A 20148-nucleotide genomic window follows, 5' to 3' on the forward strand; every position below is an offset into this window, starting at 1 on the left:
TGGTGATGATAGTGATGGTGGTGATGGTGGTAATGATAGTGATGGTGGTGATGGTGGTGATGATAGTGATGGTGGTGATGGTGGTGATGATGATGATGGTGGTGATGGTGGTGATGATGATGATGGTGGTGATGATGATGATTGATGATGGTGTGATGATGATGATGGTGGTGGTGGTGGTGATGATAGTGGTGGTGATGATGGTGTGATGATGGTGGTGATGGTGGTGATGATGATGGTGGTGATGGTGGTGATGATGGTGGTGATGATGATGATGGTGATGGTGGTGGTGGTGATGATAGTGGTGGTGATGATGGTGGTGATGATGGTGGTGATGGTGGTGATGATGATGGTGGTGATGGTGGTGATGATGGTGGTGATGATAGTGGTGGTGATGGTGGTGATGACGGTGATGACAGTGAGTGATGGTGATAACAGTGGTGGTGAGTGATGATAGTGATGATGGTGATGGTGGTGATGATAGTGATGGTGGTGATGATAGTGAGTGACGGTGGTGATGATGGTGGTGGTGATGGTGGTGATGATGGTGGTGTTGTTGATGGTGATGATGGTGGTGATGAGTGATGGTGATGATGGTGGTGTTGTTGATGGTGATGATGGTGGTGAGTGATGGTGATGATGGTGATGATGGTGGTGAGTGATGGTGATGATGATGATGGTGAGTGATGGTGATGATGATGATGACGGTGACGGTGGCGGTGATGGTGATGATAGTGATGGTGGTGATGATAGTGAGTGACGGTGGTGATGATGGTGGTGGTGATGATGATGATGGTGGTGACGGTGGCGGTGATGGTGGTGATGATGCTTGTGGTGATGATAGTGAGTGATGGTGGTGATGAGTGATGGTGATGATGGTGGTGATGATGGTGGTGATGAGTGATGGTGATGAGTGATGGTGATGATGGTGGTGATGATGGTGGTGTTGTTGATGGTGATGATGGTGATGAGTGATGGTGATGATGGTGGTGTTGTTGATGGTGATGATGGTGGTGAGTGATGGTGATGATGATGGTGATGATGGTGGTGATGAGTGATGGTGATGATGGTGGTGTTGTTGATGGTGATGATGGTGGTGAGTGATGGTGATGATGGTGTTGTTGATGGTGATGATGGTGGTGATGAGTGATGGTGATGATGGTGGTGTTGTTGATGGTGATGATGGTGGTGAGTGATGGTGATGATGATGGTGATGATGGTGGTGAGTGATGGTGATGATGATGATGGTGAGTGATGGTGATGATGATGATGACGGTGACGGTGGCGGTGATGGTGATGATAGTGATGGTGGTGATGATAGTGAGTGACGGTGGTGATGATAGTGGTGGTGGTGATGATGATGATGGTGGTGACGGTGGCGGTGATGGTGGTGATGATGCTTGTGGTGATGATAGTGAGTGATGGTGGTGATGAGTGATGGTGATGATGGTGTGATGATGGTGGTGATGAGTGATGGTGATGATGGTGGTGATGATGGTGGTGTTGTTGATGGTGATGATGGTGGTGATGAGTGATGGTGATGATGGTGGTGTTGTTGATGGTGATGATGGTGGTGAGTGATGGTGATGATGATGGTGATGATGGTGGTGATGAGTGATTGGTGATGATGGTGGTGTTGTTGATGGTGATGATGGTGGTGAGTGATGGTGATGATGATGGTGATGATGGTGGTGATGAGTGATGGTGATGATGGTGGTGAGTGATGGTGATGATGGTGGTGTTGTTGATGGTGATGATGGTGGTGAGTGATGGTGATGATGGTGGTGAGTGATGGTGATGATGGTGTTGTTGATGGTGATGATGGTGATGAGTGATGGTGATGATGGTGGTGTTGTTGATGGTTGATGATGGTGGTGAGTGATGGTGATGATGGTGGTGAGTGATGGTGATGATGGTGTTGTTGATGGTGATGATGGTGGTGATGAGTGATGGTGATGATGGTGGTGTTGTTGATGGTGATGATGGTGGTGAGTGATGGTGATGATGGTGTTGTTGATGGTGATGATGGTGGTGAGTGATGGTGATGATGGTGGTGTTGTTGATGGTGATGATGGTGGTGAGTGATGGTGATGATGGTGTTGTTGATGGTGATGATGGTGGGGATGAGTGATGGTGATGATGGTGGTGTTGTTGATGGTGATGATGGTGGTGAGTGATGGTGATGATGGTGGTGTTGTTGATGGTGATGATGGTGGTGAGTGATGGTTGATGTGGTGGTGTGATGGTGATGTGGTGGTGTGTGATGGTGTTGATGGTGGTGGGTGTTGTGGTGTTGATGGTGGTGAGTGATGGTGGTGTGGGGTGGTGTGTGATGGTGTTGGTGGTGGTGTGGTGTGTTGGTGGGTGTTGGTGGTGGTGTGGTGGTGGTGTGTGATGGTGGTGGTGGTGGTGGTGTGTGATGGGTTGTGGTGGTGGGTTGGTGGTGGTGATGGTGTGTGTGGTGGTTGTTGGTGGTGTGGTGATGGTGTGTGGTGGTGTGGTGGTTGGTGATGGTGGTGGTGGTGTGTGGTGATGGGTGGTGGGTGTGGGTGGTGTGGTGTGGTGGTGGTGTGGTGTGTTGTGATGTTGGTGTGTGTGGTGGTGTGGTGGTGATGTGGTGGTGTTGTGGTGGTGTGGTGGTGGTGGGTGTGTGGTGGTGTTGGTGGTGTGTGGTGGTGGTTGTGGTGGTGGTGGTGATGATGATGATGGTGTGTGTAGTGAGTGATGGGTGGTGTGGTTGATGGTGTGTGGTGGTGTGTGGTGGTGTTGATGGGGGTGGTGGGTGTGTGGTGGTGGTGGTGGTGTGTGGTGGTGTTGTGGTGGTGGTGTGGTGGTGGTGAGTGGGTGGGTGGTGGTGTTGATGATGGTGGTGTGTGTGGTGATGGTGGTGTTGTGTGGTGATGATGGGGGTGGTGTGTGTGTGATGGTGGTGGTGGTGTGGTGGTGGTGGTGGTGGTGTGTGTTGTGGTGATGTGGGTGGTGGGTGGGGGGTGGTGTGTGGGTGGTGTGGTGTTGTTGGTGGTGGTGGGTGGTGGGTGTGTGGGGTGGTGGTTGATGGTGGTGTGGTAGTGATGATAGTGTGTGATGGTGGTGTTGTTGATGGTGATGATGGTGGTGTTGTTGATGGTGATGATGGTGGTGATGATGGTGGTGCTGTCACCTTGCGGACTGTACATCTCACAGGACTTCAGCGCAGACTCGTAGCCTAGAACCAGGTCTCGATGATGGAGACCTGCGGGAGGGGGGGGGGGTAGGGAGGCAGACACACGGTGGGACACACGGTGAGAGACACGGAAAGAGACATGGAGAGACAGAGAGACACACACACACAAGACACAAACAGACACACACACACAGACACACACACACAGACACACACACACAGACACACACACAGACACCACACACACACAGACACACACACAGACACACACACACACAGACACACACACACACAGACACACACACACACACAGACACACACACACACACAGACACACACACACACACAGACACACACACACAGACACACACAGACACACACACACAGACACACACAGACACACACACACAGACACACACACACACACACAGACACACACACACAGACACACACACACAGACACACACACACACACAGACACACACACACAGACACACACACACCTTCTGGGGGTCCCTGTACAGCGACTTGAGTGACACAAGGAGGGGGGTGACAGCCCTTGGTGAAATTCCTTCGCAGGTAACGATCAATCCTCGAGCGGAACACCTCACCTGGACACACACACACACACAGGTACAGGTCACTGTTAGAGTGAACACCTCACCTGGACACACACACACACACAGGTACAGGTCCACTGCTAGAGTGAACACCTCACCTGGACACACACACACACACACAGGTACAGGTCACTGCTAGAGTGAACACCTCACCTGTACACACACACACACACAGGTACAGGTCACTGCTAGAGTGAACACCTCACCTGTACACACACACACACACAGGTACAGGTCACTGTTAGAGTGAACACCTCACCTGGACACACACACAGGTACAGGTCACTGCTAGAGTGAACACCTCACCTGTACACACACACACACACACAGGTACAGGTCACTGTTAGAGTGAACACCTCACCTGGACACACACACAGGTACAGGTCACTGTTAGAGTGAACACCTCACCTGGACACACACACAGGTACAGGTCACTGTTAGAGTGAACACCTCACCTGTACACACACACACAGGTACAGGTCACTGTTAGAGTGAACACCTCACCTGTACACACCCACACACAGGTACAGGCCACTGCTAGAGTGAACACCTCACCTGTACACACACACACACACAGGTACAGGTCACTGCTAGAGTGAACACCTCACCTGGACACACACACAGGTACAGGTCACTGCTAGAGTGAACACCTCACCTGTACACACACACACACAGGTACAGGTCACTGCTAGAGTGGAACACCTCACCTGTACACACACACACACAGGTACAGGTCACTGCTAGAGTGAACACCTCACCTGGACACACACACACACACACACAGGTACAGGTCACTGCTAGAGTGAACACCTCACCTGTACACACACACACACACACAGGTACAGGTCACTGCTAGAGTGGAACACCTCACCTGTACACACACACACACAGGTACAGGTCACTGTTAGAGTGAACACCTCACCTGGACACACACACACAGGTACAGGTCACTGCTAGAGTGAACACCTCACCTGGACACACACACAGGTACAGGTCACTGTTAGAGTGAACACGTCACCTGTACACACACACAGGTACACAGGTGAGTAAGGTGAGCGGTAGGTGAGTGTGTGTGGTGAGTAACGGTGAGTAAGGTGAGCGGTAGGTGAGTGTGTGTGGTGAGTAGCGGTGAGTGAGTGTGAGTGGTGAGTGTGGTGGTGAGTGTGGTGGTGAGTGGTGGTGAGTGTGGTGGTGAGTGTGAGTGGTGTGAGTGGTGAGTGTGGTGGTGAGTGTGGTGGTGAGTGTGGTGGTGAGTGTGGTGGTGAGTGTGGTGGTGAGTGTGGTGGTGAGGTGAGTGGTGAGTGGTGAGTGTGGTGGGTGAGTGTGGTGGTGAGTGTAGTAGTGGTGAGTGTGGTGGTGAGTGTGGTGGTGAGTGTGGTGGTGGTGAGTGTGGTGGTGAGTGTGGTGGTGAGTGTGAGTGGTGAGTGTGAGTGGTGAGTGTGGTGGTGAGTGTGGTGGTGAGTGTGGTGGTGAGTGTGGTGGTGAGTGTGGTGGTGAGTGTGAGTGGTGAGTGTGGTGGTGAGTGTGGTGGTGAGTGTGGTGGTGAGTGTGGTGGTGAGTGTGGTGGTGAGTGTGGTGGTGAGTGTGGTGGTGAGTGTGGTGGTGAGTGGTGAGTGTGAGTGGTGAGTGTGGTGTGGGGTGAGTGTGGTGGTGAGTGTGGTGGTGAGTGTGGTGGTGAGTGTGGTGGTGAGTGTAGTAGTGGTGAGTGTGGGTGGTGAGTGTGGTGGTGTGAGTGTGGTAGTGGTGAGTGTGCTGGTGAGTGTGGTGGTGAGTGTAGTAGTGGTGAGTGTGGTGGTGAGTGTAGTAGTGGTGAGTGTGTAGTGGTGAGTGTGGTGGTGAGTGTGGTGGTGAGTGTGGTAGTGGTGAGTGTGGTGGTGAGTGTGGTGGTGAGTGTGGTAGTGGTGAGTGTGGTGGTGAGTGTGGTGGGTGAGTGTGGTGGTGAGTGTGGTGGTGAGTGTAGTAGTGGTGAGTGTGGTGGTGAGTGTGGTGGTGAGTGTGGTGGTGAGTGTGGTGGTGAGTGTGGTAGTGGTGAGTGTGGTGGTGAGTGTGGTGGTGAGTGTGGTGGTGAGTGTGGTGGTGAGTGTAGTAGTGGTGAGTGTGGTGGTGAGTGTGGTGGTGAGTGTGGTGGTGAGTGTGGTGGTGAGTGTGGTAGTGGTGAGTGTGGTGGTGAGTGTGGTGGTGAGTGTGGTGGTGAGTGTGGTGGTGAGTGTGGGTGGTGAGTGTGGTGTTGGTGAGCACCGGTGAGGAAGGTGAGCGGCAGGTGAGTGGGGGCGAGGGAGTGTGGTGGTGAGTGTGGTGGTGAGTGTGGTGGTGAGTGTGGTGGTGAGTGTGTGTTGGTGAGTACCGGTGAGGAAGGTGAGCGGCAGGTGAGTGGGGGCGAGGGAGTGTGGTGGTGAGTAGTGGTGAGTGTGGTGGTGAGTGTGGTGGTGAGTGTGGTGTGTGAGTGTGGTGTTGGTGAGTACCGGTGAGGAAGGTGAGCGGCAGGTGAGTGGGGGTGAGGGAGTGTGGTGGTGAGTGTGGTGGTGAGTGTGGTGGTGAGGGTGGTGGTGAGTGTGGTGTTGGTGAGTACCGGTGAGGAAGGTGAGCGGCAGGTGAGTGGGGGCGAGGGAGTGTGGTGGTGAGTAGTGGTGAGTGTGGTGGTGAGTGTGGTGGTGAGTGTGGTGGTGAGTGTGGTGGTGAGTGTAATAGTGGTGAGTGTGGTGGTGAGGTGTGTTGGTGAGTGTAGTAGTGGTGAGTGTGGTGGTGAGTGTGGTGGTGAGTGTAGTAGTGGTGAGTGTGGTGGTGAGTGTGGTGGTGGTGAGTGTGGTAGTGGTGAGTGTGGTGGTGAGTGTAGTAGTGGTGAGTGTGGTGGTGAGTGTGGTGGTGGTGAGTGTGGTAGTGGTGAGTGTGGTGGTGAGTGTAGTAGTGGTGAGTGTGGTGGTGAGTGTGGTGGTGGTGAGTGTGGTAGTGGTGAGTGTGGTGGTGAGTGTAGTAGTGGTGAGTGTGGTGGTGAGTACCGGTGAGGAAGGTGAGTGGCAGGTGAGTGGGGGCGAGGGCCCGCGGGAATCTCTCCTCCATCTCCTCGTAGATTCTCAGGCGATCGTCCACAGAGCCTGGAGCCGCACACAGACAAAGCTCACCCAGGTAGCCACACAGAGCTGGAGGGGCAAGGGGCTGTCAGTCGTCGCGAGTAGGAGCAGCGCTACCTATGAAGGACACACATACACACAGGACACACACACACACACAGACACACCGACACCACACACCAGACACACACACACACACAGACACACACACAGACACACAGACACAGACACCACACACAGACACCACACACACACCGACCACACACACACAGACACACACACACAGACACACAGACACACACACACACAGACACACACACACACAACACACAGACACACACACAGACACACACACACAGACACACACACACACACGACACACACACACAGACACACACACACACAGACACACACACACAGACACACACACACACACACAGGACACACACCACACAGACACACACACACAGACCACACACACACAGACACACACACACACACAGAGACACACACACAGACACACACACACACACAGACACACACACAGACACACACACACACAGACACAGACACACACACACACAGACACACAGACAGACACACACCGACACAGAGACACACACACACCAACACACATACAAGACACACAACACACACACACAGAGATACACACACACGACACACACACAGACACAATCACACCAACACACACACAGATAGACAGAAACACAGATACACACACATAGACACACACAAACACAGACACACACACCAATACACACACACAGACACACACACTCAGACACACTCAGACACACACACGCCAACACAGACAAGACAAAGCTCCCCCGTGTAGCCTCTAGCAGGCTGCAGGGGCAAGTGCTGTTAGTAGCAGCAGCAGCAGCAGTGTCTGTGAAGGTAGACACAAAGGTCCCCGTGTAGCCTCTAGCAGGCTGTAGGGGCAAGTGCTTCTAGTAGCAGCAGCAGCGCTGCCTATGAAGGCTACCGGCACTGTGGCTACACACACAGAGGGGGGGGGGGTGGCCAGCACCACCACGCCCGGCCGCCTTTGTCTCTCCCCCAGTGCTAGCGATGTTCGCTACTACGCCACCGCTACGCCAGGTAACTCGTTTGAGGCCGAGTTATCAGCATCATCATCATCACCAGCATCATCATCAGCCGCATGAGCACCACCACCATCACCACCATCACCACCACCACCATCACCACCATCACCACCATCACCACCACTATCACCAGCATCACCACCACCACCACCACCAGCATCACCACCACCACCATCATCACCACCATCACCACCACCATCACCACCATCACCACCACCACCACCATCATCACCACCATCACCACCACCATCACCACCATCACCACCAGCATCACCACTACCACCACCATCATCACCACCATCATCACCACCATCACCACCACCACCACCACCATCACCACCACCACCACCACCATCATCACCACCATCACCACCACCATCACCACCATCACCACCACCACCAGCATCACCACTACCACCACCATCATCACCACCATCACCACCACCAGCACCACCATCACCACAAGCAGTACCCTCCTCATCATCATCATCATCATCGTCGTCGTCATCATCAGGCGTGTGGAGTGTGCGCACCTGGCTTGAGGGCTGCCTCGAGTCCCGCGTAGTAGGCCGTGTTCTCGGGGTTGCGATCAAGCAGAGCGCGGTACACCTGGGACGCCTCCTCGCACAGACACAGCTTGAGACACAGCTCACCTGCATGCGGGGCGAGACACGGACACGTCACACAGACACGTGTCACACACAGACACGTGTCACACACAGACACACACACACACAGAGACACACAGAGCGCGGTACACCTGGGAAGCCTCCTCGCACAGACACAGCTTGAGGCACAGCTCACCTGCACGCGGGGCGAGACACGGACACGTCACACAGACACGTGTCACACACAGACACGTGTCACACACAGACACGTGTCACACACAGACACACACACACACAGAGACACACAGAGCGCGGTACACCTGGGACGCCTCCTCGCACAGACACAGCTTGAGACACAGCTCACCTACACGCGGGGCGAGACACACAGACACGTGTCACACACAGACACGTCACACACACAGACACACACACACACAGAGACACACAGAGCGCGGTACACCTGGGACGCCTCCTCGCACAGACACAGCTTGAGACACAGCTCACCTACACGCGGGGCGAGACACAGACACGTGTCACACACAGACACACACACACAAGTCACACACAGAGATACACACACACACACAGACACACACACAGACAAACACAGACAGACACGTCACACACAGAGACACACACAGACACACACACACACACACAGAGACACACACAGACACACACGTCACACACAGAGACACACAGACACACAAAGACACGCCACACACACACAGACACACAAAGACACGTCACACACAGAGACACACACAGACACACACACACAGCCACGTGTCACACACAGACACACACACACAGACACGTGTCACACACAGACACACACACACAAACACACACACACAAACACACACACAGACACACACACAGAGCGCGGTACACCTGGGAAGCCTCCTCGCACAGACACAGCTTGAGACACACACACAGACACACACACAAAGACACACACACAGACACATCACACACACAGACACACACACAAACACACAGACACACACACAGACACGTCACACACAGAGACACACACAGACACGTCACACACACACACACGGACACACACACAGAGACACACACACAGACACGTCACACACACAGACACACACAAACACACAGACACACACAGACACGTCACACACACACACACGTCACACACAGAGACACACACAGACACGTCACACACACACACACGGACACACACACAGACACGTCACACACACACACAGACACCCTCACCACTAACCCCTACTATCACCACTCACCCCCCACCCTCACCACTCACCCCCCACCCTCACCGCTCACCCTCACCACTCACCCCTGAACTCCTGCACGGAGAGCTCGTCACAGATGTGCTTCTCGTGAGAGTCAAGGTGGGTGAGCGCCTCTCTCCACACTCACCCCCCACGCTCACCACTCACCCCCCACACTCACCGCTCACCCCCCACACTCACCGCTCACCCTCACCCTCCACCCTCACCACTCACCCCCCACGCTCACCACTCACACTCACCCCCCACGCTCACCACTCACACTCACCCCCCACGCTCACCACTCACACTCACCCCCCACGCTCACCACTCACCCCCCACACTCACCGCTCACCCTCACACTCACCCCCCACCCTCACCACTCACCCCTGAACTCCTGCACGGACAGCTTGTCACAGATGTGCTTCTCGTGAGAGTCAAGATGGGTGAGCGCCTCTCTCCACACTCACCCCCCACACACACCACTCACCCCCCACACTCACCACTCACCCCCCACACTCACCACTCACCCCTCACACTCACCGCTCACCCTCACCACTCACCCCTGAACTCCTGCACGGACAGCTTGTCACAGATGTGCTTCTCGTGAGAGTCAAGGTGGGTGAGCGCCTCTCTCCACACTCACCCCCCACACTCACCACTCACCCCCCACACTCACCACTCACCCCCCACACTCACCACTCACCCCTCACACTCACCGCTCACCCTCACCACTCACCCCTGAACTCCTGCACGGACAGCTCGTCACAGATGTGCTTCTCGTGAGAGTCAAGGTGGGTGAGCGCCTCTCTCCACACTCACCCCCCACACTCACCACTCACCCCCCACACTCACCACTCACCCCCCACACTCACCACTCACCCCTCACACTCACCGCTCACCCTCACCACTCACCCCTGAACTCCTGCACAGACAGCTTGTCACAGATGTGCTTCTCGTGAGAGTCAAGGTGGGTGAGCGCCTCTCTCCAGCGACTCGCCTCCTTCAGCACCTCCACCTGGTAGAGCAGCAGCTCCGACAGCTCGTAGTCCACCTTGTTGGGCGTCACCTGGGCAACCCGGGGGAGGGGGTGGACAATCATTGGTGGACAATCATTGGTAGATATTCGGCTGGGGGGGGAGGTGGGGTGGACAATCATTGGTCGATACTCGGGGGGTGCGGGGCAAAGGGAGTGGGGTGAACATCCATGGGTGGACAATCATTGGTGGATATTCGGCTGGCGGGGAGGTGGGGTGGACAATCATTGGTCAATACTCGGCTGAGGGGTGTGTGGTGGAGGTGGGGTGGACAATCATTGGTCAATACTCGGCTGAGGGGTGTGTGGTGGAGGTGGGGTGGACAATCGTTGGTCAATACTCGGTGGGTTGGGGGTGTGGTGGAGGTGGGGTGGACAATCATTGGTCAATTCTCGGGGGGTGGCGGGGGGGGTGGAGGTGGGGTGGACACTCATTGGTCAATTCTCGGTGGGTGGGGTGTGGTGGAGGTGGACAACCATGGAACCCCTCCACCCTTGCCTTGCCCCCCACCTCCCCCCACCTCCCCCCACCTTCCCCCCACTTCCCCCCCCACCTCCCCCCACCACCCCCCCTCACCTGCTGTGTCTTGCGAAACTCGTCCAGAATCTGCAGCGCCATGTCGTGCCTTGCCCCCCCACCACCCCCCACTTCCCCCCACCACCCCCCACCTCCCCCCACCTTCCCCCCACTTCCCCCCACTTCCCCCCCACCACCCCCCCTCACCTGCTGCGTCTTGCGGAACTCGTCCAGGATCTGCAGAGCCATGTCGTGGTCGCGCAGCAGGTGGTACGCGATGGCGTGCCTTGCCCCCCACCACCCCCCACCACCCCCCACTTCCCCCCACCACCCCCCCACCACCCCCCACCTCACCTGCTGCGTCTTGCGGAACTCGTCCAGGATCTGCAGGGCCATGTCGTGGTCGCGCAGCAGGTGGTACGCGATGGCGTAGCCAATCCACGATGCTCGCTGCCCAGGGCGCAGCTGCAGCAGCTGGTAGCGTGTCTCCTGTGACCTCGTAGCAGGACGACGGGGGGGGGGGCAAGGGGGGGGGCAAGGGGGGGGGGGGGGGGGCAAGGGGGGTGGGGAGGGCAAGGGGGAGGGGCAAGGGGGGGGCAAGGGGGAGGGGCAAGGGGGGGGGCAAGTGGGGGGGGCAAGGGGGGGGGCAAGGGGGGGGGCAAGGGGGGTGGGGGGGGCAAGGGGGAGGGGCAAGGGGGGGGCAAGGGGGCGGGGGGGGCAAGGGGGGGGGGCAAGGGGGGGGGCAAGGGGGGTGGGGGGGGCAAGGGGGAGGGGCAAGGGGGGTGGGGGGGGCAAGGGGGAGGGGCAAGGGGGGGGGCAAGGGGGCGGGGGGGGCAAGGGGGGGGGGCAAGGGGGGGGGCAAGGGGGGGGGCAAGGGGGGTGGGGGGGGCAAGGGGGAGGGGCAAGGGGGGGGGCAAGGGGGGGGGCAAGGGGGGGGGGGCAAGGGGGGTGGGGGGGGCAAGGGGGAGGGGCAAGGGGGGGGGCAAGGGGGTGGGGGGGGCAAGGGGGTGGGGGGGGGGTGGGGCAAAGTGGGTGGGGGCAAGGGGGGGGGCAAGGGGGGGGGGGGCAAGGGGGTGGGGGGGTGGGGCAAAGTGGGGGGGAGGGCAAGGGGGGCAAGGGGGGGGCAAGGGGGAGACTCGGTTAAACCACGGGTGACCCCCCCCACCACTTAACCCACATCTCCCCACCCCCACCCACCCCACCACCACCACAACCACCACCACCACCCCCACCACCATCATTACCACCACCACCCCCACCACCACCACAACCATCACCACAACCACCACCACCACCACACATGTTACCCGGTAACCCTCGAGATCCCTCATCTGGATCTGCAGCAGCGACAGGTCCCGCAGGATCTGCAGGTTGTCGCGGTCCCACTTGAGCGCGTTCCGGTAGCACTTGATGGCCTCGTCGTACTTCTTGTCCGAGCGCTGCAGCAGCCCGTACACGTGCCAGCCTGCCCCGGCAACCACCCCGGCACGCAACAACCACAGCAACAACCACAGCAACAACCACGGCAACAACCACAGCAACAACCACAGCAAAAAGCACAGCAACAACCACGGCAACAACCACAGCAACAACCACAGCAACAACCACAGCAACAACCACGGCAACAACAACAACCACAACAACAACCACAGCAACGGCAACAACAACAACCGCAACAACGCAACAACCGCAGCGACGACAGCAAACAGAAACAACAAGACAGCAACAACCGCAAAAACCACAGCAACAACCACAGCAACAACCGCAAAAACCACAGCAACAACCACAGCAACAACCACGGCAACAACAACAACCACGGCAACAACAACAACCACAGCAACAACAACAACCACAGCAACAACCACAGCAACAACAACAACCACAGCAACAACCACAGCAACAACAACAACCACAGCAACAACAACAACCACAGCAACAACAACAACCGCGGCAACGACAACATCCGTGGCAACGACAACAACGCAACAACCGCAGCGACGACAGCAAACAGAACAACAAGACAGCAACAACCGCAAAAACCACAGCAACCACAGCAACAACCACAGCAACAACAACCACCACAGCAACAACAACAACAACAACCGCACCGACGACAACAAACGCAGCAACAACAATAAACACAGCAACAACAACAACCACAACAACAGCCACAGTAACAACAACAACCACAGCAACAACCATAACAACCACCACAGCAACAACAACCACAGCAACAACAAGAACCACAACAGCAACCACAGCAACAACCACAGCAACGACAACAGCCACAGCAACAACCACAGCAACGACAACAGCCACAGCAACAACCACAGCAACGACAACAGCCACAGCAAGAGCCACAACAACAACCACAGCAATAACAACAACCACAGCAACAACCACAGCAACAACCACAGCAACAACAACAACCACAACAACAACCACAGCAACAACAACAACCACAGCAACAACCACAACAACAACCACAGCAACAACAACAACCACAGCAACAACCACAGCAACAACCACAGCAACAACCACAGCAACAACCACAGCAACAACCACAACAACCGCAACAACCACGGCCACAACCACCATCATGGGAGCGGGGGTTAAGGAAAAACGAGGTCTGTGTACTGCAGGCAACAGCAACAACCACAACAACCACAACAACCACAACAACCACCACAACCATCGCCTGTCTCGCTGTCCACCAATTGCCTGTTTCGCTGTCCACCAATCACCTGTCCACCAGTGTGAGTGAGCGAGTGAGTGAGTGAGTGAGCGAGCGAGTGAGTGAGTGAGCGAAGTGAGCGAGTGAGCGAGTGAGCGAGTGAGTGAGCGAGTGAGTGAGTGCGTGAGTGAGCGAGTGAGTGAGTGAGTGAGCGAAGTGAGCGAGTGAGGCGAGTGAGCGAGTGAGCGAGCGAGCGAGTGAGCGCATGTGTGAGCGACCGAGTGAGCGAGCGAGCGAGTGAGTGCGTGAGTGAGTGCGTGAGCGAAGCGAGCGAGCGCGTGCGTGAGTGAGCGAGTGCGTGAGTGAGTGCGTGAGCGAGCGAGCGCGTGCGTGAGTGAGCGAGTGCGTGAGTGAGTGCGTGAGCGAGCGAGCGCGTGCGTGAGTGAGCGAGGTGCGCGAGCGAGTGGGTGGGGTGAGTGAGTGAGCGAGTGCGTGAGTGAGCGCTGAGTGAGTGAGTGAGTGCGAGCGTGAGTGAGCGAGTGCTGTGAGCGAGTGCGTGAGCGAGTGAGTGAGTGTGTGAGTGAGCGAGTGAGTGAGTGTGTGAGTGAGCGAGTGAGTGAGTGAGCGAGTGCGTGAGCGAGTGAGTGAGTGTGTGAGTGAGCGAGTGCGTGAGTGAGCGCTGAGTGAGTGAGTGCGAGCGAGCGTGAGTGAGCGAGTGAGCGAGTGCGTGAGCGAGTGAGTGAGTGTGTGAGCGAGCGAGTGAGTGAGCGCGTGAGCGAGGTGAGCGCGTGCGTGAGTGAGTGAGTACGTGAGTGAGCGAGCGCGTGCGAGCGTGAGTGAGCGAGTGAGCGAGTGCGTGAGCGAGTGCGTGAGCGAGTGAGCGAGTGAGAGAGTGAGCGCGTGAGAGCGTGTGTATGTGAGTACGTGAGCGAGTGAGTACGTGAGTGAGTGCGTGAGCGAGTGAGTGAGTGAGTGTGTGAGCGAGCGCGTGAGCGAGTGAGCGCGTGCGTGAATGAGTGAGTAGGTGAGTGAGCGAGCGAGCGCGTGCGTGAGTGAGCGAGTGAGTGAATGAGTGAGCGAGTGCGTGAGTGAGTGAGTACGTGAGTGCGTATGTGAGTGAGCGAGCGCGTGAGTGCGCGAGCGAGCGGGTGAGTGAGTGCGTGAGTGAGTGAGCGAGTAAGTGAGTGAGTGAGTGAGTGAGCGAGCGATGTGAGCGAGTGAGTGAGCGAGTGAGTGCGTGAGTGAGTGAGCGCGTGAGTGAGTATGTGAGCGCGTGAGCGAGCGCGTGAGTGCGCGAGCGAGCGGGTGAGTGAGTGCGTGAGTGAGTGAGCGAGTGAGTGAGTGAGCGAGTGAGCGAGTGAGCGAGTGAGCGAGTGAGTGAGCGAGCGAGTGAGCGCATGTGTGAGCGACCGAGTGAGCGAGCGAGCGAGTGAGTGCGTGAGTGAGTGAGCGAGTGAGTGAGTGAGCGAAGTGAGCGAGTGAGCGAGTGAGTGAGCGAGCGAGTGAGCGCATGTGTGAGCGACCGAGTGAGCGAGCGAGCGAGTGAGTGCGTGAGTGAGTGAGCGAGTGAGTGAGTGAGCGAGTGAGTGAGTGAGTGAGCGAGTGAGTGAGTGAGTGAGCGAGCGAGTGAGCGCGTGTGTGAGCGACCGAGTGAGCGAGCGAGCGAGTGAGTGCGTGAGTGAGTGCGTGAGCGAGCGAGCGAGCGCGTGCGTGAGTGAGCGAGTGCGCGAGCGAGTGGGTGGGTGAGTGAGTGAGCGAGTGCGTGAGTGAGCGCTGAGTGAGTGAGTGCGAGCGTGAGTGAGCGAGTGAGCGAGTGCGTGAGCGAGTGAGCGAGTGAGAGAGTGAGCGGGTGAGAGCGTGTGTATGTGAGTACGTGAGCGAGTGAGTACGTGAGTGAGTGCGTGAGCGAGTGAGTGAGTGTGTGAGCGAGCGAGTGAGCGCAGGTGAGCGAGTGAGCGCGTGCGTGAGTGAGTGAGTACGTGAGTGAGCGAGTGAGCGAGTGCGTGAGCGAAGTGAGCGAGTGAGAGAGTGAGCGCGTGAGAGCGTGTGTATGTGAGTACGTGAGCGAGTGAGTACGTGAGTGAGTGCGTGAGCGAGTGAGTGAGTGTGTGAGCGAGTGAGTGAGTGCGTGAGCGAGTGAGTGAGTGTGTGAGCGAGCGAGTGAGCGCGTGAGCGAGTGAGCGCGTGCGTGAGTGAGTGAGTACGTGAGTGAGCGAGCGAGCGCGTGCGTGAGTGAGCGAGTGAGTGAATGAGTGAGCGAGTGCGTGAGTGAGTGAGTACGTGAGTGAGTGAGCGAGCGCGTGCGTGAGTGAGCGAGTGAGTGAATGAGTGAGCGAGTGCGTGAGTGAGTACGTGAGTGCGTATGTGAGTGAGCGAGCGCGTGAGTGCGCGAGCGAGCGGGTGAGTGCGTGAGTGAGCGAGCGAGCGAGCGAGTGAGTGAGCGAGCGAGCGCGTGAGTGAGCGAGCGCGTGAGTGAGTGAGCGAGCGAGTGAGCGAAGTGAGCGCGTGAGAGCGTGTGTATGTGAGTGCGTGAGTGAGTGCGTGAGTGAGCAAGTGAGTACGTGAGCGAGTGAGTGAGTACGTGACCGAGTGAGTGAGTACGTGAGCGAGGGAGCGAGCGAGTGAGTGAGCGCTGTGAGTGAGTGAGCGAGTGAGTGAGTGTGTATGCGAGTGCGTGAGTGAGCGCGTGTGTGAGTACGTGAGTGAGCGAGCGCGTGCGCGGGCGAGCGAGCGAGTGAGTGAGCGAGCGCGTGAGTGCGTGAGTGAGCGATCGAGCGAGTGAGTGAGCGCGTGAGTGAGCGCGTGTGTGAGTACGTGAGCGCGTGTGTGAGTATGCGAGTGAGCGCGTGAGCGAGTACGTGAGCGAGTGAGCGATCGAGCGAGTGAGTATGTGAGTGCGCGAGCGAGGCGCGCGAATGAGTGAGTGAGCGAGCGAGCGAGTGAGCGTGTGCGCGAGCGAGTGAGTGAGCGCGTGTGTGAGTACGTGAGTGAGTGAGCGAGTAAGTGAGTGAGTGAGCGAGCGCGCGAATGAGTGAGTGAGCGAGCGAGCGATGTGAGCGTGTGCGCGAGCGAGTGAGTGAGCGCGTGTGTGAGCGCGTGAGTGAGTGAGCGAGTAAGTGAGTGAGTGAGTGTGTATGCGAGTGCGTGAGTGAGCGTGTGTGAGTACGTGAGTGAGCGAGCGCGTGCGCGGGGCGAGCGAGCGAGCGAGTGAGCGAGCGCGTGAGTGAGTGCGTGAGTGAGCGAGCGAGTGAGCGAGCGCGCGAATGAGTGAGTGAGCGAGTGAGCGAGTGAGCGTGTGCGCGAGCGAGTGAGTGAGCGCGTGTGTGAGTACGTGAGTGCGTGAGTGAGTGAGCGAGTGAGTGAGTGAGCGAGCGCGTGTGTGAGTACGTGAGTGCGTGAGTGAGTGAGCGAGTGAGCGAGTGAGTGAGCGCGTGTGTGAGTACGTGAGTGCGTGAGTGAGTGAGCGAGTGAGTGAGTGAGCGAGCGCGTGAGTGAGCGTGTGAGCGAGTGAGCGAGTGAGTGAGTGTGTATGCGAACGATCGAGCGAGTGCGTGAGTGAATGAGTGAGCGAGCGCGTGAGTGAGCGTGTGAGCGAGCGAGCGCGTGAGTGAGTGCGTGAGTGAGCGATCGAGCGAAGTGAGCGCGTGAGTGAGCGCGTGAGCGAGTACGTGAGCGAGTGAGTGTGTATGCGAGCGATCGAGCGAGTGCGTGAGTGAGCGCGTGAGCGAGCGCGTGAGCGCGTGTGTGAGTACGTGAGCGAGTGAGTGAGTGAGTGTGTATGCGAGCGATCGAGCGAGCGCGTGAGTGAGCGCGTGAGCGAGTACGTGAGCGAGCGCGCGAGAGCGACTGAGTAGGAGGATACAGACGTGGCTCTTGAGGTCGTTCCGCAGGCCGCGACGCACGTATTCGTACGCCTCCTCCTTCTTGCCCACGCAGTTCAGCGTCAGCCCCTTCATGGCCAGCGTCTCTGCGGGCGGGCGAGCGGGCGGGTGGGTGGGTGAGTAGGCGGGCGAGCGGGTGAGTGAGTGGGTGAGTAGGCAAGTGGGTGGGCGGGTGAGTGGGCGAGCGGGGTGAGTGGGTGGGTGAGTGGGCAAGTGGGTGGGCGGGTGAGTGGGCGGGCGGGTGAGTGGATGGGTGAGTGGGTGGGTGAGTGGGTGAGTGGGTGAGTGAGTGGGCGGGCGAGTGGGCGGGTGAGTAGGCGAGCGAGCGAGCGGTGCGGGCGAGTGGGTGAGTAGGCGAGCGAGCGGGTGGGCGAGCGGGTGAGTGGGTGGGCGAGTGGGCGGGCGAGTGGGTGAGTAGGCGGGCGAGCGGGCGGGCGGGTGGGTGAGCGGGCGAGTGAGCGGGTGGGCGAGCGGGTGAGTAGGCAAGCGAGCGGTTGGGCGAGCGGGTGAGTGGGCGGGCGAGCGGGGCGGGTGAGTGGGCGGGTGAGTGGATGGGTGAGTGGGTGGGCGGGTGAGCGAGTGGGTGAACGAGTGGGTGAGTGAGCGGACGAGTGAGTGGATGGGTGAGCGAGCGGGTGGGCGAGCGGGTGAGAAGGTGGGCGAGCGGGGCGAGTGGGTGAGTAGGCGAGCGAGCGGGTGGGCGAGCGGGTGAGTGGGTGGGCGGGTGAGTGGGCGGGTGAGTGGGCGGGCGAGTGGGCGGGTGAGTAGGCGAGCGAGCGAGCGGGCGGGCGAGTGGGTGAGTAGGCGAGCGAGCGGGTGGGGCGAGCGGGTGAGTGGGTGGGCGAGTGGGCGGGCGAGTGGGTGAGTAGGCGGGCGAGCGGGCGGGCGGGTGGGTGAGCGGGCGAGTGAGCGGGTGGGCGAGCGGGTGAGTGGGCGGGGCGAGCGGGCGGGTGAGTGGGCGGGTGAGTAGGCGAGCGAGCGAGCGGGCGGGCGAGTGGGTGAGTAGGCGAGCGAGCGGGTGGGCGAGCGGGTGAGTGGGTGGGCGAGTGGGCGGGCGAGTGGGTGAGTAGGCGGGCGAGCGGGTGAGCGAGTGGGTGAGTAGGCGAGCGAGTGGGCGGGCGAGTGGGCGGGTGAGTGGGTGGGTGAGTGAACAAGTGGGTGGGCGGGTGAGTGGGCGGGCGGGGTGAGTGGGTGGGTGAGTGGGCAAGTGGGTGGGCGGGTGAGTGGGTGGGTGAGTGGGCAAGTGGGTGGGCGGGTGAGTGGGCGGGCGGGCGGGTGAGTGGATGGGTGAGTGGGTGGGTGAGTGGGTGAGTAGGCAAGCGAGCGGGTGGGCGAGCGGGTGAGTAGGCGAGTGAGCGGGTGGGCGAGCGGGTGAGTAGGCAAGCGAGCGGGTGGGCGAGCGGGTGAGTAGGCGAGTGAGCGGGTGGGCGAGCGGGTGAGTGGGCGGGTGAGTGGGCGGGTGAGTGGATGGGTGAGTGGGTGGGCGGGTGAGTGAGTGGGTGAGTGAATGGGTGAGTGGGCGGGCGAGTGGGTGAGTAGGCGGGCGAGCGGGTGGGCGAGTGGGTGAGCGGGCGAGCGAGTGGGTGAGTAGGTGAGCGAGCGGGTGGGCGAGCGGGTGAGTAGGCGGGCGGGCGAGCGGGCGAGTGGGTGAGTAGGCGAGCGAGCGGGTGGGCGAGCGGGTGAGTGGATGGGCGAGTGGGCGGGTGAGTGGGCAAGTGAGTGGGCGGGTGAGTGGGCGGGCGGGTGAGTGGATGGGTGAGTGGGTGGGCGAGCGGGTGAGTGGGTGAGCGGGCGGGCGAGCGAGTGGGTGGGCGAGTGGGTGAGTAGGCGAGCAAGCGGGTGGGCGAGCGGGCGGGCGAGCGGGCGGGTGGGCGGGTGAGTGGGCAAGTGAGTGGGCGGGCGGGTGAGTGGGTGGGCAGGCGAACGGGTGGGCGGGTGAGTGGGTGGGCGGATGAGTAGGCGAGCGAGCGGGTGGGCGAGCGGGTGAGTGGGTGGGCGGGTGAGTGGATGGGCGAGTAGGCGGACGAGTGGGCGGGCGAGTGGCCAAGTGAGTGGGTGAGTGGGTGAGTGGGTGAGTGGGTGAGCGAGCGGGTGGGTGAGTGAGCGAGTGGGTGGGCGAGCGGGTGAGTGGGTGAGCGGGTGAGTGGGTGGGTGAGTGGGTGAGTGGGTGGGTGAGTGAGCGAGTGGGTGGGCGAGCG

At 58.9% G+C, this 20148-nt stretch overlaps 1 protein-coding gene across 1 annotated transcript in view; it reads right to left on the reverse strand.

The window, feature by feature from the left end:
- The window catches only part of LOC144953253 (N-alpha-acetyltransferase 15, NatA auxiliary subunit-like), a 36897-nt gene that overhangs the window by 3475 nt on the left and 13274 nt on the right, over nt 1–20148 (reverse strand). The window contains exons 3-10 of the mRNA XM_078883824.1: nt 17932–18036; nt 12703–12860; nt 11750–11884; nt 10758–10911; nt 8512–8631; nt 6780–6875; nt 3667–3774; nt 3161–3232 (exon numbers count right to left, since the gene is read on the reverse strand). Of these exons, the coding sequence (XP_078739950.1) occupies nt 3161–3232; nt 3667–3774; nt 6780–6875; nt 8512–8631; nt 10758–10911; nt 11750–11884; nt 12703–12860; nt 17932–18036 (948 nt within the window). The remainder of the gene's footprint in view (nt 1–3160; nt 3233–3666; nt 3775–6779; nt 6876–8511; nt 8632–10757; nt 10912–11749; nt 11885–12702; nt 12861–17931; nt 18037–20148) is intronic.

This window comes from Lampetra fluviatilis, chromosome 73 (assembly GCF_964198595.1).
Source record: "Lampetra fluviatilis chromosome 73, kcLamFluv1.1, whole genome shotgun sequence".
Lineage (NCBI taxonomy): Eukaryota > Metazoa > Chordata > Hyperoartia > Petromyzontiformes > Petromyzontidae > Lampetra > Lampetra fluviatilis.